Source organism: Medicago truncatula, chromosome 4 (genome assembly GCF_003473485.1).
Source record: "Medicago truncatula cultivar Jemalong A17 chromosome 4, MtrunA17r5.0-ANR, whole genome shotgun sequence".
Lineage (NCBI taxonomy): Eukaryota > Viridiplantae > Streptophyta > Magnoliopsida > Fabales > Fabaceae > Medicago > Medicago truncatula.
This window is the reverse complement of record NC_053045.1, coordinates 52,881,593-52,906,522: the sequence shown is the minus strand read 5'-3', so window position 1 is coordinate 52,906,522 and position 24,930 is coordinate 52,881,593. Positions and strand designations below refer to the sequence as shown.

Here is a 24,930-nt window from a genome sequence, read left to right as displayed (position 1 = left end):
ATAACCTGCACGTGTTATGAACCTGTTACACCATGTAAATAGTTCTGCTCTTTTTTAAATTTTTATTTTGTTTTTTCATTCTTTCTTTTATCGATTGTTTTTTACTTTTCCACCATAACTGCCACTTTCATTTTATTTAACACCATTTCTATACGTCTAACCCTACATCCAAATTTTAGGGTTAAATATGTTTTTACTTTTTAGTCTTTATAAATATATCAATTTTTTATTTTAATCTCTCTAAATTTCTTCTTCAACTTTTAGTTTTCAAAAATTTTCCATCTTCACTTTTGATTTATCCTTTAAAAACTCATATGCAGAATTCATATTTTTGAATAAAATTTTGCAAAAAAATTTATAATATTATAAGAATCTCTAAAAAAATAATTATTTTTTTTAACATAACAAGAATTAAATATTTATTTTTATACTTTTTGCGGTTAAAAATTCATATTTAATTTGTTTTTTTGACAATATATTTAATTTATATTTTGTTAAAAAATTCTAATTATTTTGGAGAGACTTTTACAATATTCTACACATTTCTGTACAATTTCATTAAAAAAAATACAAAAATTAACTTAAAAATAGGGACCAATGGTAGTGATTGAAAATTTTATAGGAACTAAAAGGGGAAGGAAAATTTTAGAGGGATTAAAATGAAAAGTTGGTATATTTATAGGGACAAAAAACATATTTAACCCTAAATTTTATTTTGTTGTAAAAAAATCTATATTTTATTTTAAAACATTTTTTATTAATTTTTTTTTTAAACTTGTTTCAATTATTAATTAATAAATATGAGTGACTATACTATATTTCTTTATCAAAATATATATATATTTTTTATAATTGAGGAATCCTATTTAACAATGGTAAGTTTTTTCTTCTTCTGTCCCTGTAAACTTAGATCAATTGATAAGAACAATGCATAATATATTTTTTTTTCTTCTTTATCCCATTGAATTCACTTTGACTTTTTTTTTATAACGGGGAATTCAGTTTGACCTTTAAATGTACATTTATTGTGTGACCTTATTTTTTTGGTTACATTATGTGGCCTTATTCAACAAAGAAAAAGAATAAGGTAATGAAAAATACTATTTAAAACAATATATCTCCCTGACTTTTGTACGAAAAATACTACCCTAATTATTTCAAAATTAGAGAAAAAATTACTAATGTCTTAGAAGTTAAATTATATTTATGATTTTTCATGTCTATAATTATTATATTATAAAATTTATTTTTTAATTTAATTATCACATATATATAAATTTAACAAAATCCTAGCATCCTTTTTATTTTAATGCAAAGTTTGACCATATATAAATGCTATGAATGTATTTTGACCATAAAATATTAAAAAAATTTGACGCAAGTGGGAAATGATATAAATGCCCATAAATAATATGAATGTATTTTGAAAAAGTTTTATATATTTAAAAGTTTTATATTTAATATTAAATGTGCAAGTTCTAATACAAAATTTCTATTTTAAATTTTTTAATATGTGCAAATTTGCACATGATAGAAAAACCCTTTGAAAAATGCATATATTATATATTATATTTGAGGAATTATTTTTGTATTTTTTTGGAAAACTTGTTTAATTGAATAATATATTTACATTTTGAGTGTTTATTTTCCTTATATAAGATGATAATTTATTTGTCCTTGTGCGCTTAGCTTAATTTGCTAAAGACAATAGATAATATATGCAAGAATCGAGGTTTGAACCCCGAGCACCACAAAAAAATAATTTTAAAATAAAAACATATTGTTTACAAATAGGCCAAATACATCTTTTAGTCCTTTTAGTTTGACAAAATTTTCAAGTTAGTCCTTTAAGTTTCAAATAGGTTATTTTAGTTGATAAACTATTTCACTGTTACCCCTACTGCCAGTCTCCGTTTAACTGATGTTGATGTGGCCGTTAAGTTGTTGACTTTGATCGAAATGATGCGTTTCAAAGGCTCTAGGTAGTCAAAACACTGCATTTAATGGTCATAAAACATCATTTATAGCTACTGACAACAAGAACTGCATTTCTAGCCCTATAAATGATCATTTGTGACTTTTAAAAGCAGCGTTTTGACACCATGTAGCCTCTAAAACTCAGTGTTTTGATCAAAGTCAGCAACTTAAAGACCACATCATATCAGTTAAATGAAGATTGATAGCAGGGGTAACAGTGAAATAATTTATCAACTAAAAAGACCTTTTTAAAACTTTTGAAACTTAAAGGACCAAAAGTCGTATTTGACCTTACAAATAAGACAAACACTAAATATTAAATTTAATTTATTACCCACACCCTCATATGTTAAATGATTAATTATATGTTACCTCATCAATAGATTTATTTGACTATGATAATTAGGTTGACCATTGCAACTAATTGAATATTAAAAAAATATTAAATCATATTGTAGAATGTAGATAGTGATCATACAAAAATATTTTTATTTAGAGTGAATTAAAATTAAAAAATTATGGATATCTGGTTAAGTTTCATCAAAGCTATATGCAAAAATCTTTTTGAACAAGAAAGCTATAGACAATTAAAAGCGTCACAACCTTTAAAACTAAGTGAAGTTTGCAAGCAATGTCAAATGTGAAAATGTATCCAAGTGAATGAATACCTTTTGTTTTTAACTAGAGTTTCAAAGCTTGGAGTTGAGTTTATGACATCATTATTTATGGGGTGATGGTTATTGTTTGTCAATGTTCTATGGTGTCTAGGTACACCTGGCTTCCATGTTTGGTATCCTTTCTGTGATTTATCGTCAATGTTCCATTGGTGCGTAGGGGCACTTGCCTTCCATGCCTGGTTTCACTCTGATGATTCTATTGATTCTTGGTGTACTTAGTTGTCAATGTTTAATTGGTGGTTTTGTTTTTTTATCAAACAATCTAATGGTTAGACTCGTACACATAAAATTGTTTAAAGAACTTTAAGAATAAATTAAAAAATATAACTAACTTTTTGTGGTTCTTGATATAACCTTTTTTTTTAAGATACAATAGTTTTTTTGGTAAATAAAAATGTTTTATTGTGGCTGAATATATAAAATTATGCATAAATTATAACTATTAAAAATATTTGAATATTGACTAAAATCATTCTTGACTGGATTTTAGTTATCTTATGGTTGAACTCCTAATTATTAGGGCCTCATTCCTCTAATAACATGATGGTTAACAAAAAACAAAAGCATTTGTTGAAAATATCTAAAGTCATATTTAAACAAGAGAAAGACTTATATAAGCACAATAACGAATAATAAAATGTATTTGGACACCCATAAAAATACTTATTATTTAATCTTTTAAAGTGAGAGTTTTAATAGCCTTATTCTTGAACCATGCATATAAGGAACTTTTTTTTAGAGGACAATTGTTTTTAGAGGACAGAATTAGATATGACAAAATCTTTTTAAATAGTTACATTTTTTTCCTTAAAAAAAAAATAGTTACATTTTTAAATATTTTATTTTAAAAGTTAAACATTATTTTCTAAATAATGAAATGCTTATATAATATCAAAATTTATAAATCCTAGTACATTCTTTGAAAATAAAAATAAATCCTAGTACATGATTAAAAAGTGCACCCTTGTTTGTATTTTGCATTCCAAATGTTTATGTTCTTTTTTTGGTGAGAAATGTTTATGATGTATTAATTCGTAAAAATAATAGAACGAAAGATGTTCTTCTCTGGTAACACGGGAGAAGGACATTGTTGCAAGGGAACCATAAGAAACAAAACATTTCTAGGTCACGTTGCATGATGCATGTCGAGGATTAAACCTATAGTTTTTTTCTTATTAGGTTTTCTAAAGGAACTTTGGTTCCTTTGATGGGAAATTGCTTTGGAAGTCGTTACAAGGTTCATGAACCTTTCTCCCAATCCAATTCTGGTACATTTTTTTATGTTACCATATTACATATCATTATTCATATTCTTATTATATTATTTCATGCATGTGTATGTTTTTCAATTCTTGAGAATGTATATGCAATGCAATATATAAGATGTACAATGGTTGCAACAAATATTTGGAGATTGTGGATTTTTTTTAGGGGTTATTTTTTATTGTTTCACTGCTTAGGTTGAGCAGCGTTTGATTTTCTGTTAATTTTGTGTATAAGGTCTTGATGTTACCCGCTTATGGGTTTATGAAGAAAATGATTGTGGTGTGTGAAAATTTATTGTGAATGAATTGATTTGGTAAACTTGATTTGAGTGTGAAATAGTTTATGTTTGGATATATTTGCATTTTGCATAAATGAGTTGAACAATAAACTTAATTGTAAATATCATATCCAGAATCAAGAAATACAAATCATATATAGCTTCAAGTTAGTATCAATTCTAGAGAAAAAAAAATCAATTCCAATTATTATCACTCCAAACATGTCAAAATAAAATTTATGTGTCTAGAATCACTTTTAGCGACTTATTGGTAATAGTCTTTAATCTGTTGGTCCTAATTTGTTATGCATTGCACTTGGCAAAGTGAAAACAATATGGTAATTTTATAATCAAAAGTGAAATTAAAAATGTTTTCTTCTATGTTCTTAAGATTAGTTGCTTAATTTCTTGAACTAATTGAAAAACATTTTGTAGAGGTTACAAAAGTTCCTTTTAGAAGCACTCAATTGTTGGTACACTCAAGTGCAATAGTACATGGACACAATGATGGAGGTAAACCTGAGATTCTTCCAACTCCAAGATCTGAAGGGGATATACTTTCTTCTCCACATTTAAAAGCCTTCACATTTAAGGATCTTAGGAATGCCACTAAAAATTTCAGTAATGATAGTTTAATTGGACAAGGAGGGTTTGGTTATGTTTATAAAGGGTGGATTGATGCTCAATCACTTAAGGCTGCAAGGCCTGGATGTGGAACTGTTATAGCTGTCAAGAAGCTCAAGCCTGAAGGTTTTCAAGGCCATAAGGAGTGGCTGGTAGGTTTGGCATTCAATTCTGCGGTTTTTTTTCTTCTTTTTTCCGTATATCTTATTTTGGAATGAATCAAGAGTTTAATGAATATGAACCGTTAGTGTAAAGATTTTACACTGACATCCAATCACGGTTTTTTCATTTGTCACATCTTGTTTGCCAGTTTTTAAATAAAAGCAGTTATGTAATTCTTTGTTGGGTTGACAAGTTGTGGTTGGTTGTTAGTGTAGAACAGTTTTAGTACATTGATAGTGCATGTCTCATTTTCTGATAAATTGAACTGTACTCATAGTTTTCTTTATTTGTAGTCTGAACTCAATTATCTTGGCCAACTTCATCATCCAAATCTTGTCAAACTTACTGGATACTGCTTGGATGGGGATAACAGGCTTCTAGTCTACGAGTACTTGCCGAATGGAAGCTTGGAAAAACATCTATTTAGTAGAAGTATGTTGATGCCATTAGTAGATTATATAAGTTTCTGATATGCACTCGAGTCAACTATTATTTTTAATTGAAGAGTTATTAGTCTTAATTAGACACTGTTAAGAGGCGTCTGACATGTGTCCGAGACGTGGTCCGAAAAGTTTCGGTGTGTGAAATGAGTCTGACATGCCGACATGGTACTTTAGAGAGGTATTAGTGCTTCATAGATGGAGTACAATGGGTACTCCAATCTACTTTAACAGAATTTCACTTCTAGTTTATGAGTACATGCACAAAGGAACCTTGAAAAATAATCTATTTTGCAGTATGTTGATGCCTTTAGTAACTAATAGAAGTTTCAGATATACTCTTGAGTACACTAAATTTAACATTTTGCAAATCAAGCAAACCCTACCATGCACTGTGTAATAATAACTATGGAACTGTTAATTGCAGAGGGCACACAACTACTTCCTTGGGCAACAAGAATCAAAGTTGCTATTGGGGCTGCTCGAGGTCTCACCTTCCTTCATGACTCTAATCAACAAATTATCTACCGTGATTTCAAGGCGTCTAATATTTTATTAGACTCGGTATGTTGATTAAATATCAGCATTGCCAGGTTACAAAATGTGTTGTTAGAAACTTCTTTTGGCTGTATCTTCTTTATCTTTTATCTATTTTATTCTCACCCCTTCTTCATTTTTCAATAAAATGCATACCTTAATTTAATGGATCACCGGGCTTTGAATTTTCTGATAGAAAGTTCAGTTTAATTTTATTATTTTCTAGCATTCTGGCATCCTAATAATGTGTTTAAATATATTAATGCAGGAATTTAACGCAAAACTGTCAGACTTTGGATTGGCCAAAGCAGGGCCCACTGGCGATCGCTCTCATGTTTCTACTCAAGTCCTAGGCACTCAAGGCTATGCTGCTCCTGAATATATTGCCACTGGTTGGATTTTTTTCTCTTAAACTTATATTTTCAATGCTTTTAGAATCTTTTGTTTGGATTATTAATAAATATTTCAAATCAAACTTGACCTCATGAACATCACTCAACATTGTGAATCAACTAGGTGCTGAATGAAATTTCACAGGTCAACCAACTTAAAGTGAAATCTAGCATCTACATTTTCCATGTATACATATGCTTTTTGTTTATGCTCATCTAGAAAATGTAGAGGTGTGTAGATCTTGCCGAATCATATAAACCATTTAGCAACCACAAATCTTATGCCGTTAAATATCGATGACTTTTTAAGTATTAACTTGGTGTCTGACCTAAATATCAATGACTTTTTTCACCCACTTATACATTTTATTCCCAGATATTTACAAAAAAAATTGCATCTAACTTTTTTATATACAATTTGCTAGTTTTTATACATCACACACCCTTTGGTTCATATGCAAATACGGTTTATTGTTATCCTTTTGAGATATCTTAGCAAAGCGGTGTTTTGTCTTGCAAAATATGATGACCAAAAAAACTTTGGTCAGGTCGGTTGACAACAAGGTGCGATGTCTATAGCTTCGGAGTTGTGCTATTGGAACTACTATCAGGGCGCAATGCTGTTGATAAAACAAAATCAGGAGCGGAACATAATCTGGTAGATTGGGCAAGACCATACTTGGGTGATAGAAGAAAGTTGTTTCGGATTATGGACACAAGATTACAAGGGCAGTATCCACAAAGGGCGGCTTATACAGCTGCAATTCTTGCGTTACAATGTATTAGTGAGGCCAAATTTAGACCACAAATGTCTGAGGTTTTGACGACTTTGGAAAACTTGCCAGTCATCAGACATTCAGCTAGTCCTTCTAGATTCGAGGAGAAACCGTTCCCAGGTCCAATAAGAGAAAGAATCTGAAGCCTAATTCTGAGAAAAACTAGCAAAATATCCGTACATATTGCATAGGTGTAAAAGAGGATAATGTAATACAGGTTTATTTTCTCTTTATGTAGACCTCTGTGGACCCCCCTTCCCTTTTCTGGTCTTGTTAGGTGATAGTATTAGCCCTCATGACAGAGTTTTGTGAATTCTTGATTTTCCTATATACATACAGAACATTGGTCATCAAAAGTTATTGGCAAGCATTAAAATGCATTATCTTAGACATTCTCATTCAGAGGGAATTGTTTAGATTCTGCCATAATAACGTTTTTTTTTTAAAAAAAAAATTAGGAAGAGAAAAATTGTCAATAAATAAAGTGGCGCCAATGACCATTTTACAAAAGTCCTCGTGGTGTTTTGAACTCTCAAAGTTGCACAGTCAAAGTCTTACCACCGAGCTCACACCTCGTGGATAATATTCTTAGTTGGTGAAAGAAGTTTAATGACAAGAATTTCAGTTTAGTTGCATCATTCATGCAAATACTTTTCGTATACTAGTTCACATTCCCTGTCCCCTATGGTTGCATTTCATTGAACATTTGAAGAAGGCTATGGTGTATTCCCTACATACTGTATTGAATCAAATGTTGCCATTGGATAAGGAAAATGGTTTCAAGGCCTATTTATTTCTTATCAAACATCAATTTATGGGTTTATAGCTGCTTATAAGGCTTGGTTTGTCTGTTGAAGTATCAAACATGTTGTGCTTTTTTAGTGTGAAACAAATATCTTTTATGCGCAACTAAAAAGAATAATTCTTCGGATTAGGTAGGACTACAGTGAATGACAAAGCAAGTCATGCGTAAAGTATACGACTTCTTCTCCGATTCAAAAATAAAAATAAAAATTGAGAATGTTTTATGTATGTCTTTCTTAAATTTTAAGTTCTTTATCATAAGTCAATTAAGTTACAATTCAGAATAGTTAAATTTTTGTAATCTCTAATTTTTAATTTAAATTATTAATAATCTTGTTTTTTTTTTTTTTTTTGTGGTGGCTGAGGTTTGAACCCTGAACTTTGCATATACTATGCATTGTCTTTACCAACTGAGTTAAGCTTACACGGACCATCATTTTATTGTTTATTAATGCATAAACAATAAATAAGGGCACAATTTAAAAATAATTCTAATTTGATAAAAGTCCAAAATATATGCTGAAACAAAATAATAGTATACACTTTGATTTATATACACCTTGAAATCGATGTATTGATGTGAACAATTAAAAACCTCTTTTAGACCTTGTACGATTAGTACATCTAATTATAATTTGGATCCATGTTTCAATGGATATGTAACTGTTGTTTTACTAATTTGAGATAATTTGTGGTATCCATTAGTTGATGTCAATTTTGACCGTAACAAAACTATGAGTTTCCAGATTTCTTCAAAAAAAACTATGAGTTTCCAGATCTGATGACTTAGATCCACCCATGCCAAAATATTAGAAGAACAGTTTATTTAAGTTGATATTTGTACACACTTGTTTGGTCCAGCTTTTAAGATTAAAAGCTACTTTAAATAAAGTAAAAGTCGTTTGGTAATTCCAATTTTTTATTTGAAAGTAGATTTTGAACTAAAATTTGTTTGGTAAATTTTGTACCCTTTTTTTTTCTTCCTGAGAAGATGTATTTAATGACTTATTACAAAATTTGTCCTACAAATTAATTTTTGTTGTATAAACATTTATATTTGTGATTTATTTATATATTTTTTTATATATTTATATCAGAGAATATAAAAAAAAAATCAATATTTAAAAAAAAAAATTGGTATGTGGTTCATGGACCAACCACCAAAATTGGCATCGGAGAATGGAAGCTGAGACCTTGAGAGAAACACAATTTAAGGTCTCAAGTCAACACCAATAGAACAATCCAAATGAGTTTTTATTTCATATTATAGAATTTATTTATTATTTACAAACAAATATTTTGCTACAAATATATTTTTAAATGAAAACATTTATCTTTTGAGATGTCATCAGGCATGACAAGTCTTCAATTAGATAAAAATTGATATATGATATCCCCTACATTTTTAAAAAATAAACAATAACTGGAATGTGTAATGTTTTTTTAACAATTGAACGTGTAAAAAGATTAAATTGTAAAATGCAATTTTAACAAATAAAAAATAATTAAAGATAAAGACGTGCCTTATGGGATTGGATGGAAAATGTGTTTGGCCCCGCTTCTTCGTTAAAGGAGAAGAGAAGCTCAAATAAGACTGGGCCAAACTTAATTCCTTTGTTATTTAACATAAATACGATAGAAATTAAAACGATGTGCAAATTGAAAATGATTTCAACTTTTTTCATATATTTATTAAAAAAGAATAAAATTATCTCGTGTTTGGCACCAGTATACACAATGTTATCATTCATAGCAACACAAATGTAACACAAGAAACAAAGCTAAATGATGAACAAGAAAAGAAAGATTGAATATCATCGTGCCAAATGTGAGAGCTAGATTCAAAAAATAAATCTAGCTAGCCATGAATCGATAAACCATGATATGCTTGTATGTCTCTCCAGGCTTAACAATCTGAGATGGAAAGTTAGGCTTATTCACAGAATCTGGGAAACCCTGTGTCTCCAAAGCAATGCCACCATACTTGTGATATGTAGCTCCATCCTTTCCTTTAGTATCAGTCAACATTCCACTAGTATAGTATTGCAATCCAACTTGGTTTGACCACAACTCCATTTTCCTTCCTGAGACAGGTTCTTTCACTATACAAACCTTGGTTAAATGATTTTGACCATTCACATCAATCGCATAGTTAATGTCGTATAAACCAGGAAGGTCGTTAATTTGACTTCCAACTTGTTTTGGTTTAAGGAAATCATATGGCGTGTTCTTCACGGATTCAAGTTTTCCTGTTGGGATGAGTTTATCGTCTACCGGTGTGATGGATGAACCAAAGATTTGAACACTGTGATTAAGAATGTCACCACTGTTGTGTCCTCCTAGGTTCCAGTATGCATGTTGTGCTAGATTTACTGGTGTGGGTTTGTTTACTGGCTTGGCAGTCATTTTCACACCCAATATGTTCTTTTCAAGCAACATGTATGTCACACTTACGTCAAGCTTTCCGGGGAAACCTGTCAAATTTTATTTTGCAAACGAAATAATGCAAAATGTTAGCTTTATTGCTAGAAACATGGGGCTGCATTAAATTATGAGCATCACTAAGATGCATGAAATTGATTCCTGCAGTTAGGATATTCTACATTAACATAGTGCATTGCTAGAAACTGGATTTTGAAAATATGCAGATTTTTTTCCCCTTCACAATTTAAATATTGAGCTTAAAATCTAGACAGTTTGATCTTGACCAAACGGTCATTGATGTACTAACGGTGTGAATTCAGGGTATTACCATCACATAGAATCTTTCTGCATGTTAGCACAATGGAACAAACAACCAAGGTTTTCAATTGTGGTAACAGTCGCGTTGAGATCCTTAAACGCAATCGCAGCAACATCAAAATCTTGATGTCGCGTAGCAATCACGTTGACAAAATCTTGGTGTCACATTGCAATTTGCAAATTGCATTCAAGAACTTTTTTTAAGACTCTACTGAATAATCAAATTATATATGTGGAAGGCAGTAATTAAATGAAAGTACAAACCTTGTTCCCCATCAAAACTCTCGTAGGTAAATGTTACATGACTATCATCCTTGTGAATTTTTACTTTCCATACATTATCACCGAACCCTTTCTGGCCACCTGCAATTTCATCAATGATTAATAAGAAAATGTACATAATGCATCATTGCATGAATTTATAATGTGTGTATGTAAATTATTTATCAGAAATTTAGATATACAAATATTAACGTACCATGGAGTGTGTTCCCATGATCATTAGCTGGCAATTTGTATGTTTTACCATCCAAAGTGAATTGAGCTCCTCCGATCCTATTTGCCACACGCCCAATAAGACCACCGAAGTAGACTCCATCAGTCTGCATCGTATTTCAACATCATTTTGTGTATTTATGTCATCGTAACGAATAATCTCCCACGATTTGAACCAGATACATCAAATATTGTTGATCTAATTTTCTCTTATATATAGTATCAGAGGAGTTCTAATAATATTTATTTATTTTAAATTATATTTTACATTTTCATTTTGAATTTGTCAAATAAAAGAAAAGAACAATGAATTAATCATACCTCATATTGCTCAATAGAATCATAGCCAAGAACAACATCAGCCACTTTCCCTAGAAAAGTAAATAAAAAAATAAAAAAAAAAGTTATATAAGTATTAATGTGGAATAAGGGATCATAGATATGAAAGAAAATAAAACATGACAAACCATGTTTATCAGGTACATAAACAGCGACAATTGAAGCACCATAGTTTGTCAAATTAACCCTCATACTTCCTTTTTTTAATTCATAAAATCCAATCTTCTCGCTTTTCTCACTTTTATGTGAATGTGCATGAGTGTGAACCAGGAGCCCCAAGAGGACACAAAATAATAAGGATACCTTAGCCATTGTTGAACAATTATTTCTCTTTCTCAAATTCTTATGAAGAAATGAACACAAATCATAGAGATATATATATATAGAACTGAAGGAGGAAATTGGCCCCACAAAATTCGGATTAATTTTCTAATCTACATTTAAGTTTATCGGATAAGTTTAGGATTTCAATAAGGAAATGTCTGTTATATTTGGCAAATGTGTCAGTGCCATCACATGATATCTACGTTTAAGGATAATGGATCATTTTAGGATTTTTTTTACTTTTTTTTAAAAAATTTCTTCATAATGTTTCCTTTATTTGAGTCAAGACATTGTGTGAATGAGATTGTTACACATATTTTTTTTATTTTTTATTTTTGTTATTGAATGAGTCAACTCCAACTTGTAGATGGGTGATTCAAAGTATTAACTCATTTATCTAAGTTGGTTGGCTCGGGTCACCATTCCATTAGACATGATAATATGCAATTATCTATCATTTTTGTTGTTAATTTGTGTAGTCATTAACTTTGTCACTGCTCTCAAACATCTGGAGTAGTGACTACCACCAAGTTAAAGCAGCATAGGGGACCTAGATGCAAATCATTGCTGCAGTTTGGTTGAACATTGTGCTAGTTGATTCTTTTTGTCTACACAACTTTTTTGAAATTTCTTTTTGTTTTTATTTAGTTGGATATGTCCTAATAAATTAATGTGGAAAGATGATGACTGTGTTTACTTCAATAAAGTATCAGTGTATCAAATTTGAAAAGATACCTCTTTTCAGTTTTACATTGTATTTTAGTAAATCTTATCATACTCTCTATTTAGTTAGCCTCATAAGCACTTTTGTTTAAAAGTAACTATGCTGATACTTTTAATTTTGAGCTTTTTCTTATAATTTGTTTTTGTGGAGAATGCAACATCAATCTTGCTGCTGATAAGTGTCGATATCATTGTAAATTTCTGTTGAATGTTCATGACCAATGCAGTGCCGAACACTCAAAGTACAAAAAACAAAGCACAAAAAGCACAGAGACAGAGACAATGAGCATAAGAAGCACAAACATGGTCACAAAGACAAAGACAAGGACAAAACGAAAGAAAAAAGCGGGCGACATGGTTCCATTGCTGAACACTCAAAGAAACACCATCAAAAGGCTTAAGATATTTAGTTTGCTGCATCTATATCGTTTAGGTTGAGAGAAAAAAAGGTTTTAAAAGTCCTGTCGTTCGATAACATTGCAAAATCATTAGATTGGCATTATGTTTTGTTAGTGTTTTGCTGATGCTGTTAGCCCTCAATTGCGTGTGAACTCTGTTCTGGACCCAATGGAGGACATCAGTTTCATTTGATATCAGCATTTACTCTAACTTAAACAATCTAGAAGTATTGGACCAATGGTTGCTAGGTCACATTTACCATTTAAGCACTTCACACTTCACAGCCACTTTTGCATCAGATGCAAGCTGAGTGGTGAGCCATTTTTTATAAACACGATGAAGGTACAAGAGACCGCAATGAAGGCATCACAAATAGGGGCAGATTGAGATTAAGGCGGAATTTCTAACAAAGCATATGAAAGCCTTCGCATATGATAATATGAGTTACTTTCATATGTTGGAATGTTTCTTTAAATTGATTGCAGCTTCTATATAGTACAGCGCTTTGTTCCATGTTTATTCAGAGAATCTTTTTATAGTCCATGCTGTGATGGCATATAAAATATATGTAGTAATGAATTCATATGACCAATGATAAATATTGTAAAGCATACCAAAGTAGACAACGGAATTTAATTCATCAACAGATCTTTTTCTTAGCTTGGTATGAAAATTGCTTAGTAAAAACTAACTTCCTTTATCATCATTGCAGTGCAGATGAATGATTGGATTGTTTCATCTTATTGAACTCCAAATCACAGAAAAAAATAACCGGAGAGAAAAAGTTGGATATTGTTTTATCATATCTAAAGCCTTCACCAGCTACACCTCTTAATGCAACAAGATTACATCTTCATTTCAGTTATCTAATCTGCTTTCTCACCAAGTGCTTTGGATTTCTTCAATGATTTCAGCTCATCTATCAACTGAACCAAGTTGTTGTAAGAGTGTCCACCTTCCTCTATAGTCCTCTTGGCAGCATCGCCAAACTTTTTTGCTCTCGTCCTCATTTCTTTGCTGTCTTGACCATTTCCCAACAAAATCTCCGCAGCCTTTGCAATCTCTTCCCTTCTAACCATTGCCTCTACAGTAAAGCTATTCCATAACTTGTTTTCTTTTGCTCCAACTGGGACCCCTATCTTCAAAACATCAACAAGCAACCTCTCATTGTAAAATTGTTCAGCAAACATTGGCCATGTGATCATTGGCAAACCAACACTAATGCTTTCAAGAGTTGAGTTCCAACCACAGTGAGTCACAATTCCTCCTGTTGCAGGGTGATCCAATATGAGAAGCTGCGGTGCCCAATTCCATATGATATAGCCCTTGTTGCTTTCTTTCACCCTTTCCTCAAAATCTTGCAGGAAACCTTCCTCGTTCTCGTCTCTATCATTTTTCCTTACAACCCAGATAAAATTATGACCTGACTTTTCAAGCCCATGTGCAATTTCTACAAGCTGAGCATGAAAAAGCTTAGTAAGGCTTCCAAAACTTACATACAACACAGACTCATTTTGCTTTGAGTTAAGCCAATTTAGCAATTCTCTCTCTTTTTCAACGTTCTTCTCCACGTGTCCCCTATTGCCCTTCCGTTCATCACCCTTGTTAGCCCAAGTTGAAACTGGTCCTACACTCCAAGACTTAATCCCCATTGTAGTTTTACTAACTTTCTCATAATCACTTTCAAGTTCATGAAAACTATTGCATATTGTCCCATAACTTCTTGCCTCCGATTCAAAAATTGGTTCAAAATAGGCTGTGGCAGCATTTGTAGTCCTCACCCAATCGCGAAGCTGCAGACGGCTCATCTCAATGGTATGAGGCAAACAAGGAATAGTAAACTTCTGTGTATCAGAAACTAAATGATCATGAGGTCTATACTTTCTAACAAAATAACATGCACAATTGGAGAAGTAGCTTGAGCTGTAATAATAAAGCCTAGGAATGCTTAGTTTTGCAGCTGATTCCACAGTCCAAGGAATCATCATATCAGTTACTATACAATCTGGTTGAAGATCTTGAAACATTACCTCAATAGGATCTCTGAGCATTAACATTCCATGACTGATTTTACCAAGCATTTCTGGGGATGTTCCATCTTTAACATCTTTGACATTTTCAATTCCATCAGGAAGACCAACTTGGGATGAAGGGAACTGAATAAGCTGAGTTTTGATAGAGTATCCTGAATTGAAGTCACTGTCTATGGATTCTTGGAAAGTTGAAGCGTTGGCATGTGTAGTGATGATGGTAACATTAACACCATGCTTTGCAAATAGTCTTGCTGTGTCTACCATGGGAATCATATGGCCAGGAGTTGGATATGGAAGAAAAACTACATGAAGTTGGTTATTGGATTGTTGAGAATCCATTGTTTGCTTTTGAAATCTTTGAGGTGGATGTGTGGTTTTGTTACTTGATGAGTTATAAGGGTCGTTGACTTTGTTTCTGTGTGTATGGGTGAAATAGAATGTCTCTCAATAGTCAATACTTTTTCAAAATAAAAATAAGATGTTTTTAAACGTATATTAAAAAATGTAATTAATTTTGTTTTACAAAATTGTCTTTAATAGATGGTATGAGAAAGATAAATTAAAGAATTAAAAAAGATAGTACTAAATAATTAAGTATATTATAGGAAAAGTAACATTAATGCTTTATTATTACAACTTTTTATACAATTTATAATTTGATACAATTTTTTATCCCAAAACGACTTATAATTTGGGATGAAAAGAGGGTATAAAGTCGATATTTTTATATTAATTAACATTTGTCGTTATGACACAAGATAACAAGATATTTTTTTTATTAACTTCTAGTTGGACTTTGGTTGGGGATGTGACCTTTTTTTTTTATTTCTTTGGAACAATTGTTTTTTGGTAGATCAATAATTATTTTAAAATGGAGGGAGTATTTAATTTTTTAGGTTTGTCAAAAAAAATTAAAATATATTTTAATAAAAAAATTATTACGTGGAGGTGAGAATAAAGTACCAAGTATACTTCTTTTAAAATATGAGAATAAAGTCCAAACTCTTTTTCCTCCTTCAGCAACTCTCAAACAAGAAAATATAAGTCATAAATTTTGTAATCCTCTCCCTTTATATTAGCTGATAACATTGCAGTGGAGGCAAATCACTCCAATGCTTGGATTTGTACAATACACATATACAATACTTAACCTTTACAAATTATGACAAGGTATCAAACGCATGAGCCTCGCGTGCTACCTTAATAAAGACATCTTCTAATGTGGTGTCAGCTAAACCCCATGCGAAAACAGTAAAGTTTCTTTTTGCAACTTCAACAGCTTGAAATACATTTGCTATTTTAACATCCTCTTTTGGAAGCTCAAATTTCTGAGTACCAGAGAGATGGTATATCTTGTTGGCATTTGGGGTGAGCTGTTGCACAATGTTCTCCACATCCTTCTCGTGATCGGAAGATGTTGTCATTGTGAACACATAAATCCCTCCATACCTGGCTTTCAGCTATGACAAAACAACAAAAGTAGTAAATAAGTCAAACATTGTTTAAGTTTGCACTTTCTATTTGGCAATAAACTTAAAAAAACACTGGAAGTGTATGCAATCAACTAGGATTTTGAACCATGTAGGCAGTTCGAATGGTGAGGTAAGGGACGTGAAGGAGTTTTAAGGAGGAAGTCCCAGCTTCGATCCCAGAATCTAACAAAACTACTAACTTTACTCGCATTTCTCTATACAAAAAAAATCAGCTTGCATTTTTAAAGTTGCATTCGAACTTGCATAAGTTAACCATATATAATGACAGTGTCTTTGCAACTTATTTTTAAGCCCATACTAATTCCCTGCAGTTATGGATTCCAGCATTCACGCATTCAGCACGGCAGGGTTCGTTCTTGATTAATTGGCTCAAATTTCGAGTGAGCATTACAAATGTTCTTAAAACTGATTTACCCAGATCAAAATTTGAGCCGTCCAATCAAGATCTGAAGTGATGATCTGCTGACTGTATGAATGCATGTGATCCCTGACTATAGGGAATTTGGATCAGTAAATTAACAACAGATTATTCACAGACCCATTTAACAATTTCATGTTGGAATACATTTTGATAAAGAATAACACTTTAGCAATGTACCTCCTTTGGATTTCCTACACACTGCAAGCTACCATTTACAAAAATTCCTAATCGATCACATAAAGCCTCTGCCTCTTCCATAGAATGTGCTGAAAACATAAAACCAAGATTTATGAATCTATATGTATAGAAAAAGAAAGAACACCTCCGTGTTATTATGGAATCAAATATAAAACAGGCTCATGTGTCTAAAGCATAAACAAGAAACAGAATATAGTGCTATAAAATCCATGAAAGAATGAGAGAATACTGGTTAGAATGATTGCACGATCCTGTTTCGCAAGCCTGATAACATTCCATAGGCATTTCCTTGAAGCAGGGTCTAATCCCGTGCTTGGCTCATCCATATAAACAACCTAAATTTGAATTGGCATGTACAGAATAAGAAAACTTGAATCTTATTTTTTATTAAAAAAATGAAAAAGAAAAAAAAATCAAATTTGGTTGAAATAAAAAAACTAACTTTGGGGTCCCCAATCAATGAAATTGCAACACTAAGCCTCCTCTTCATCCCTCCACTGTATTTTCCTGCTTGCTTATCAGCAACACCTCCATGGAAAAGGTTTAAATTCTTCAAAGATTCTTCTACTGCCTGCAACAATAAAATGGAAGCTAAATAGTTACAATTTTCCCTTTCAAGCAAATGCCATCAAAAGAGGAAGTTGTTTAAATTGCATCTAAACTGCAATCATCTTTTATAGATCCAGACTCTTCTCAACAGAAAAATATGCAATAAAAATTGGGGAAATATGTTATGAAAGCACCTAAAATGTGTTTTGTCTTTACTACGTTTTCTAAATGCTTATTTTCTTTCTGAATAAGACTGAGATGTTTTATTGGTAATCATAAAAGTTAGTTCCTTAATCGGTTTATTATAAAATGTAATGTAATGCTCCCTCCGGTCCTATTTACGAGAGTCGTCTGGGTCAACAAAAGTTGACGTATCTGGTTAAACAATTGGACCAGATATATCAACTTTTGTTGACCAGAATATCTCTTATAAATAGGACCGGAGGGAGTAGTTTTCAGACAAAACTAATGTTCTACACACTGTTGTCAAAAAATATCGCACAAGAATTATGAAATACCATTTTTTATAATTTCATTGCTCGAACTAACCTAAAAACACCTATTTATCGCACACGAATTTTTGCAGAATGAACTTACTTGAGTCAAGACTGAACCTTTAAGGTTTTTAAGTCTACCATAAAAAAGTAGGTGTTCTCTACCTGTCAAACTTTCCCACAGCAAGCTACAATATCATGAGAAATAAATTTAGAAACTTTTCCAATCGAAACAAATTGGATTTCAAGAAAAACATAAACATTGGAGGGAACTTCAGCTCACTTGTGCTGTGGGCATACTCCCATGCTGGTATATATTCCATCCATGTGAGTTCTTATGTCCAGGCCTTGAACATATGCCGCACCCGATGTTGGCTTTGTGAGACCAATCATCTATAAGCACACATAAGCTGATTAGATTTATAAATTAAGGAGAAAATAATTCAAAGGACGAAACATGATTTGTTGAATTATAGTAGAATTTCGTAACATACTGGTGCAAGCATATGTATCAGAGGTCTATACTTCCTTATATGCATGGACCATGCATCTTTTATTTTTTTGTTCATTTAGAGGAAAATTTGCTTCATAATGTGTTACAAAACTTATTCCTATAAATCTTCTTTTTTCGTGTGTGTGTGTGTGTGTGTGGGTGGGTGGGGGGTGCATGTAATATTCCTAAAATATGAATATATTGAACAAAATCCAATGTTAACTGACCATACTGATAAAAGAAGTCTTCCCGGCCCCATTAGGACCAAGCATACCGAAACATTCCCCTCGAGGCACAGCTAGGAACAATTCTCTCACTGCCAATTTTCCTGGATTTCCATCCCGTCCTCGATAGAACTTTTTTAGGCCGTCACAAACAATTGCATGATCAATAGTTGGTTCAAGTAGCAGCTGCTCCACCTTCTCCTTCTAAAGACAAAAGGAAAGCATTTAATACATTATGCTGCCAAACCAATTCATTCCTACTAGTTCTTAAAGCTAAAAATCTACTTTAAAAAGAACCTGGAGATGCTTGATTGAAGTAAGACCCATACATTAGTGTTAACTTATTTTATAATAAAAAGCTGCTGTTCAAAAAAGGAAAAGTTTGTGTTGGAAATTCCGCCATTATTGTGATCTTCCCCTAGCCATATGATTGACACATTTGGGCTGCCTTCATTGCAGCCTCCAACACCTTCATTGTGTTGGGTGGGGTTAGTCCCACATTTCCTAGATATATGACCTAATTAGTAAAGCTTGGAGAGTCATCACCTTACGAGCCGGTTTTGTAGGATGAGTTAGGTCACACCCAAGTTCTAAGAGATTGTGACTGAAAGGAAAGTTATTTGACTTTCTAGTAGAATCCATACCTAATTAAAGTTCGGCCGAGCTTTCCTAAGATATTGATGTTTTGTAAACTACATCATTACTCGTCACTGAAGTGGCATCATGGTATTACTTTCTAAAACCAGTAGGCAAACGTTCCCCCTTGATAGACATTAGCTATCTTAGTTTCATAATCCCTAATAAGCTGAACATATAACAAGAGTACATTTATTCAATAAGTATAAAGATAACCTCTTGGACGATATCTGGTTTCTCCATCTGAGCTAAAACATTTGACTCCTGCCTTTGAATACTGAGCTTCTTGCATGATGAAAGAGGTTTTTTCAGAAATCCTTTCAAGAAGAAAATAGTACTTTTTCCACTTCCTGTTGACGATACTTGATCGATGTAATAAGCAACAAAAAGCACTATGATCCACTCAGCAAACATGATAATTAAGACCTCTTTCATGCCATTGGCGCTATCACTCAGATCCTGCCACCGCATACCAACAGTCCCCATATTACTGCCGCTGGTGGCAGACTGTCCAAACTCATACAACCCACGATATAAAGCAAATCCGGGATACAACTCCATACAAATGATCCATCCTCCTGCATAAATGGCATAGGAAATAAGATACATATTGTTGAAATTAAGAATCTTTACATATTCCTTTAATTGTACAACTTCCCAGATTGATTGTTATTACTCCAAGAGTATACTCCTTCCTAGGCTAGTTCTTACTCATTAAGCATTCAATGCACTTATTGTAAAACCATTATAAATACAAGGTGTGTGATCTCATTATAGACACAGAATTTACAGAGTTTACATAAAGAAGACTGGTGTAAAATTTATGTAGATGAAACTTCTAATCATTGTGGAAACCATATGAACAACTTGGAATGGTCTTGTTCTTCAATCATATAACTTACTTGGAAATGATGAATCTTGAATAAAAAATTGGAGAAGAAATCCAGCTAATAGCCCGGTCCCAAAGACACCTATATACGCGGTTACTGCAAATATTAAAAATACAAGTCGGTAATGATATCTGAGAACTTGAAGTAGCTATCAACAATAATAATGCGCTATTGTAAACAACTTGAAATAGCTATCAACAAACCTGTAGCAGTCTTAACATTTGAAAAAAAGGAAGCCAACAGAATTGCCACTGAAATTTGTAAGTTTATATAGATAAAATAAAACACAAATTGGATGCTATAGTCATTCAAGGTGAAGAATTTCAATCCTGAAAATGAAGTCAGCAGCATTAGACAGAACAAGAAAATGCCAAGAACAACTAGTTAATGGTTATATTCTTACCTAGGACTGAGCCAAATATCACAAAGCACAACATGTAGATCACTGATAAGGCAAGGAAATAACCATATGTAATCATCCAATATGGTCCATCACCAAGACCATGCATTTTCATCATGATTCTCAATTTTTGTTGCTTCTCATAAATCAGTGATGTCAGCACAACCTACATTAAATGTGTATAGAGCTTACTCATATTAAAAAGAAAAATACACTAAAACATCTATTATGCAGTGTTTGCATTGGGTGTTAGATACAAATTACAATTGTTGACTTTGAATCCGATCATGTATTATTCCATGAGAAGAAAATTGAAAAAGAATGTTTGCTTACATCATGTTTACAAACATATAAAGCTGATTTAGGGACAGGTAAGAATATCAAAGCTATTTCAAAAATCAAAATCGGCCAATAGCTACCTATTCTGCAATAAGATGTCAGTTCTGTCAACTTCTCTTATTACATACAACTTATTTCTTGCTGATATATTTGTCCAGATATTTACGCACTTACCGGAAAAAGTTGCAGAACGACCCATGTAAAGAACAGAACGCCCAGGAGAGAAGCTATCTCAATCCTAAGTGGGGTCTCAGATTTTGGCATTTCCTTTACAAACTCAAATAACATTTTGGTACCAAGTCCACGCAGAAACTGCAGGTAGGCATTTGATATCTGCATGCATAATGATGCTAGGTATCAGTCCCTATTATCTTCCAATATACAGATAAAGACCCATACATTTTTTAAATAAAAAGTTAGAATATTTATACAAATGGGAATTATTATCGTTAAGTTATGTAATTAAAATTTACTGATGCAATTAGTGTTGAATTTTGCAATATAGTAAGTCAATGGCTCAATGCTGCATGTCCATCAAGATCATAGTTTCACTAAATTTTTCCATTCAAATTATGCATTTTGTAAGTTCTAATGAGTGAGAAGTATTTTGCTAGTCCAAATCAATTTCTATCGCTAATGAATCGATTACATTTATTGATTTAAAGTTAAAATGAAATAAAAAAACCGATAGATTCAAAGCACAGGCTACCAAGTTGCATGTTCTTTTTAAGCTAAGATTGAGTTTACTGTTTCGTAGTCGTATGTGTACACACAGAGAGAGAGATATATACATCAATTATTAGGGATTTAGGATAGCAGCAGCAAGGAGGATGCAACCATTAAAACAAGTGTTAGATATATACCAAATTTATAGAACGAGGAATTCGCAACAATGCAGTTGGACCAAAATTAGTGACACCCTTGTTGGTTGACTTGTACCATACAGTGACGTTGAATCCATTCTCATTCGAATTTAGAAAATCAAAAGCTGTCAAATGTGAAAACAATATATAAATATGAGGATTATCTTCCAAATATTATGTATGTAGAAACATAATGATAAAAGTACCTGAAACTATTGGATTGTCTTCATGACCTTCATATAACTCATTGTTGATCACAGAAGAACTGTCACGCCACAAATTTATACCGTCAGCACATCTGATTTCTACATCAAGGGGAAATATATTCAACCATTAACAAAACCCCACGTTTTGTATAAAAACATCATTCTACTCCCCATAATTTGAAAATGCATTGAAACAATCTGCTACAGTGAGTACTTATTGGCAACAACTGACAGTAAGATCATTATCATTTTGCAAGTTTGAGCACTTCCAAAGTTTTAACATTAATTTTTATATCCCAAGCTGTTCAAAACACAAATGAAGATTTAGGTTCAAGTCAACCTATGTTGTCAATCCCAGATAGCAGAGCCGCAGACTCCAAAACTGAGATTGCAGAATGTTATTGAAAAGGGCATTAGGGTTGTCAATCTGGGGATATAAGCTAAATTTAGCTGTAACACCCCCTTTCTCACAAGCAGTAGACAAGGTTTTGAAAAGGGGGTGACGAGCCTACAGCTAAATTTTCTCATTAACAAACTAGCTGCATATTTAGTTTTCTGTCAGCATGTATTTCGATGCTTTGTGAACACAAAAGCAACACACGAGATTGATTGCATTGGGCCTATCTCGATGTTAACCCAAACACATATATTTTTTGCCATATAAATACATCCAGGATGTCTTGTGTCTACGCAGCTCGTGACAACATATAGAACAACACATTGAATTGTCAATTTCCATTATAAAATAGCAGTATGCATGCACGGCAACAACTATGTCTATTGGTTCAATTTCATGTATGTTATCATACATTGGCATTACAAGGATGTTCCATACCTTGATCCACAGTAAAGCCTGCTATCTCGTAAGTAAATGATTCCATATCCTGCTGCGGAGTGCCTTCTTGGTAGATTTCTGGGAAAGCAATGTTGTCCAGAGGGCAACGAGTTTGTAGATAATAAATGGGAAGATCCGAAGTGAAAGCAGGTTCAAGAAAATTGTTGGTGTCAGGCGTTGATTCAGATCCCTATATTATTTTCACAGTTTTACAACCAATAACAGAATCCACAAAAATGAATAATCAAATAAGTAAAATTTAAAATCTTGACAAAGAAAAAAATGCTTTCGAGTTGCAAACTAAGAAAAACATAACTGACCAGCACATTTGATGCCAAACTAGCCATGATATCAGTATAATCCATAGTGACGTTACTTGGGAATATATTGTCAGACACAACTGTGCAAAGAAAAGGCAAGTAAACATGAGGAAGTTCGTGTTTGGTTTCACTTATACATGAGGCCAAAGCAATTCTATGCGCATAAAATGGATTTTTAAATATTTTTGTGTAACTAGTAGAATTAATTTTGCCTCCATACTAGTTTCTAACTTGAAGTTTAGATTTAGATCTATAGCCTTTAAACTTAACATTTAGCCTGGAATTTATAATTAAAATCAATTTCAATGTGAATATTTCAAAATATAAATCATCTAACATTTAGCTAATTTTTACTTCTCAAAAGCAACTTAAAACCTAAGTCCCTGCATATCAAATGTCTCTGTAGCTTTTTACAATCTGAGGTACTTACTGAACTCGAAACTAAAGACATGTATAGGAATTGAAAATTGAAACATATAATAATAATTAAAAAAGTTATACTCTGTCCAAAGTAGTGATCGTCGGCTGTGAAGAGCATGGTATAAACGGGAGGATACCATGGCTCGCTGCCCGGAAGTTGCAAGAGAGGAGGCCATTCAGGTGGATTAGGAATAGCACAGGCTAAAACTTGAGTCTGATCGGAATACTTGACACCACAAACCTTCTCGGAGTCGCTACATGTAGTTTGGTTAGTTGTACAAACGCAGCCGCATTTGAATTTTGGTTTATCCAATAGATTGTCAACTAAATTTTGAAGGAGAACCAGTATGATGCAAATGATTAATGGGAATAGAGTCAGCCTAATGTTGGTCTTCTTGTTCCTTTTCTAAATGTTAAGTAGTAATTGAATTATAAACAATAGTAATTGAATTATAAATGTTAAGTAAAAGAACAGAAAAAGGTATAACCGTACCTGGAAGGTTAAATTCTTCCTGAGAAGAGCGTTTGCACGAGTAGAGAAGGTAGCAGGAACAGGATTTGCCATGATTGTTGGAGTTGGAGTTGGACACGCATGACAGAACCCGCTTCTAATCTGTGTGTCTGTCAGTCACTGTAACTTTCCTTTTTCAGCCATCTCAAACACTTTATTTTTTTCACATACAAGTACAACTAATAAATTATCAATTAATTTATGGAAAATGCTAGATATCAAGAATGATTTTATAAGAAAAATTTAAGAATGACATGGCACAATAATCACCTTTAGATTTCAGTCTCATTTATTAATCTTTCATAAAAAAAAGATACATAACACCCACCATCCCATGATTTTCGGCCAGGCTGAGATTTTATTGGTTAACATTAATTTCAGGACTATTTCTTGATAAAATCTAAGGGTGATTATTCTGCCATGTCATTCTTGAAATTTTTTTGAAAAAATCTTTCTTGATATATAGCATTGCTCTTTATTAATTATCGCTATTCTAAGATATTTAGTCAACGTTTTAAAAAGTCTAAAATAAAAAATTCAATACAAAATGTTCTTTTTTTCTTTCTAAAATACTTGTTGATAAATTTGTCAAAAAAAAAAAACACTTGTTAATAAATAGAGCAATGCTATATATTAAGAAAGATTTTTTCA

At 32.3% G+C, this 24,930-nt stretch overlaps 4 protein-coding genes across 4 annotated transcripts; 1 reads left to right on the top strand and 3 right to left on the bottom strand.

Annotated features, from left to right (window-relative positions):
- The first annotated feature begins 3,654 nt into the window (after positions 1-3,654).
- Positions 3,655-7,582, top strand: LOC11438091 (probable serine/threonine-protein kinase PBL3). The gene is made up of 6 exons (XM_024780774.2): positions 3,655-3,922; positions 4,633-4,973; positions 5,277-5,415; positions 5,851-5,987; positions 6,229-6,352; positions 6,901-7,582. The coding sequence occupies exons 1-6, from the start codon at positions 3,862-3,864 to the stop codon at positions 7,269-7,271; spliced, it is 1,173 nt and encodes a 390-aa protein (XP_024636542.1). The 5' UTR covers positions 3,655-3,861; the 3' UTR covers positions 7,272-7,582.
- A 2,068-nt stretch (positions 7,583-9,650) lies between these two features.
- On the bottom strand, positions 9,651-12,073 carry LOC11440207 (galactose mutarotase). The gene is made up of 5 exons (XM_039833459.1): positions 11,637-12,073; positions 11,491-11,540; positions 11,153-11,276; positions 10,939-11,037; positions 9,651-10,406 (listed from the first exon to the last, which is right to left on the bottom strand). Exons 1-5 carry the CDS (start codon positions 11,818-11,820, stop codon positions 9,787-9,789), a joined length of 1,077 nt encoding a protein of 358 aa, XP_039689393.1. The 5' UTR covers positions 11,821-12,073; the 3' UTR covers positions 9,651-9,786.
- A 1,446-nt stretch (positions 12,074-13,519) lies between these two features.
- On the bottom strand, positions 13,520-15,430 carry LOC11439662 (soyasapogenol B glucuronide galactosyltransferase). The gene is made up of 2 exons (XM_039833458.1): positions 14,985-15,430; positions 13,520-14,747 (listed from the first exon to the last, which is right to left on the bottom strand). The coding sequence occupies exons 1-2, from the start codon at positions 15,324-15,326 to the stop codon at positions 13,821-13,823; spliced, it is 1,269 nt and encodes a 422-aa protein (XP_039689392.1). The 5' UTR covers positions 15,327-15,430; the 3' UTR covers positions 13,520-13,820.
- A 717-nt stretch (positions 15,431-16,147) lies between these two features.
- Positions 16,148-24,438, bottom strand: LOC11439153 (ABC transporter A family member 7). The gene is made up of 18 exons (XM_003608994.4): positions 24,262-24,438; positions 23,850-24,174; positions 23,349-23,428; positions 23,029-23,218; positions 22,194-22,292; positions 21,988-22,112; positions 21,299-21,457; positions 20,789-20,951; positions 20,589-20,714; positions 20,398-20,481; positions 19,712-20,073; positions 18,863-19,063; positions 18,426-18,535; positions 18,246-18,330; positions 17,542-17,670; positions 17,329-17,434; positions 17,079-17,167; positions 16,148-16,447 (listed from the first exon to the last, which is right to left on the bottom strand). The coding sequence occupies exons 1-18, from the start codon at positions 24,331-24,333 to the stop codon at positions 16,148-16,150; spliced, it is 2,805 nt and encodes a 934-aa protein (XP_003609042.2). The 5' UTR covers positions 24,334-24,438.
- Positions 24,439-24,930: the final 492 nt, after the last annotated feature.

What these genes read in the sequence shown, in the direction of transcription:
- LOC11438091 (XM_024780774.2), top strand. Translation starts at nt 3,862, where the DNA reads ATGGGAAATTGCTTTGGAAGTCGTTACAAGGTTCATGAACCTTTCTCC. An exon ending in TTTCTCCCAATCCAATTCTG is followed by an intron (nt 3,923 to 4,632) that starts GTACATTTTTTT and finishes AACATTTTGTAG; the next exon opens with AGGTTACAAAAGTTCCTTTT. An exon ending in TCCTGAATATATTGCCACTG is followed by an intron (nt 6,353 to 6,900) that starts GTTGGATTTTTT and finishes AACTTTGGTCAG; the next exon opens with GTCGGTTGACAACAAGGTGC.
- LOC11440207 (XM_039833459.1), bottom strand. Translation starts at nt 11,820, where the DNA reads ATGGCTAAGGTATCCTTATTATTTTGTGTCCTCTTGGGGCTCCTGGTT. An exon ending in TTATGTACCTGATAAACATG is followed by an intron (nt 11,541 to 11,636) that starts GTTTGTCATGTT and finishes TTACTTTTCTAG; the next exon opens with GGAAAGTGGCTGATGTTGTT. An exon ending in GAGTTTTGATGGGGAACAAG is followed by an intron (nt 10,407 to 10,938) that starts GTTTGTACTTTC and finishes AAAATTTGACAG; the next exon opens with GTTTCCCCGGAAAGCTTGAC.
- LOC11439662 (XM_039833458.1), bottom strand. Translation starts at nt 15,326, where the DNA reads ATGGATTCTCAACAATCCAATAACCAACTTCATGTAGTTTTTCTTCCA. An exon ending in TGCTCAGAGATCCTATTGAG is followed by an intron (nt 14,748 to 14,984) that starts GTAATGTTTCAA and finishes AGCCGTCTGCAG; the next exon opens with CTTCGCGATTGGGTGAGGAC.
- LOC11439153 (XM_003608994.4), bottom strand. Translation starts at nt 24,333, where the DNA reads ATGGCAAATCCTGTTCCTGCTACCTTCTCTACTCGTGCAAACGCTCTT. An exon ending in TTCCTCGTTCTATAAATTTG is followed by an intron (nt 21,458 to 21,987) that starts GTATATATCTAA and finishes TTATGCATGCAG; the next exon opens with ATATCAAATGCCTACCTGCA. An exon ending in TCGTGCAATCATTCTAACCA is followed by an intron (nt 17,168 to 17,328) that starts GTATTCTCTCAT and finishes TTATGTTTTCAG; the next exon opens with CACATTCTATGGAAGAGGCA.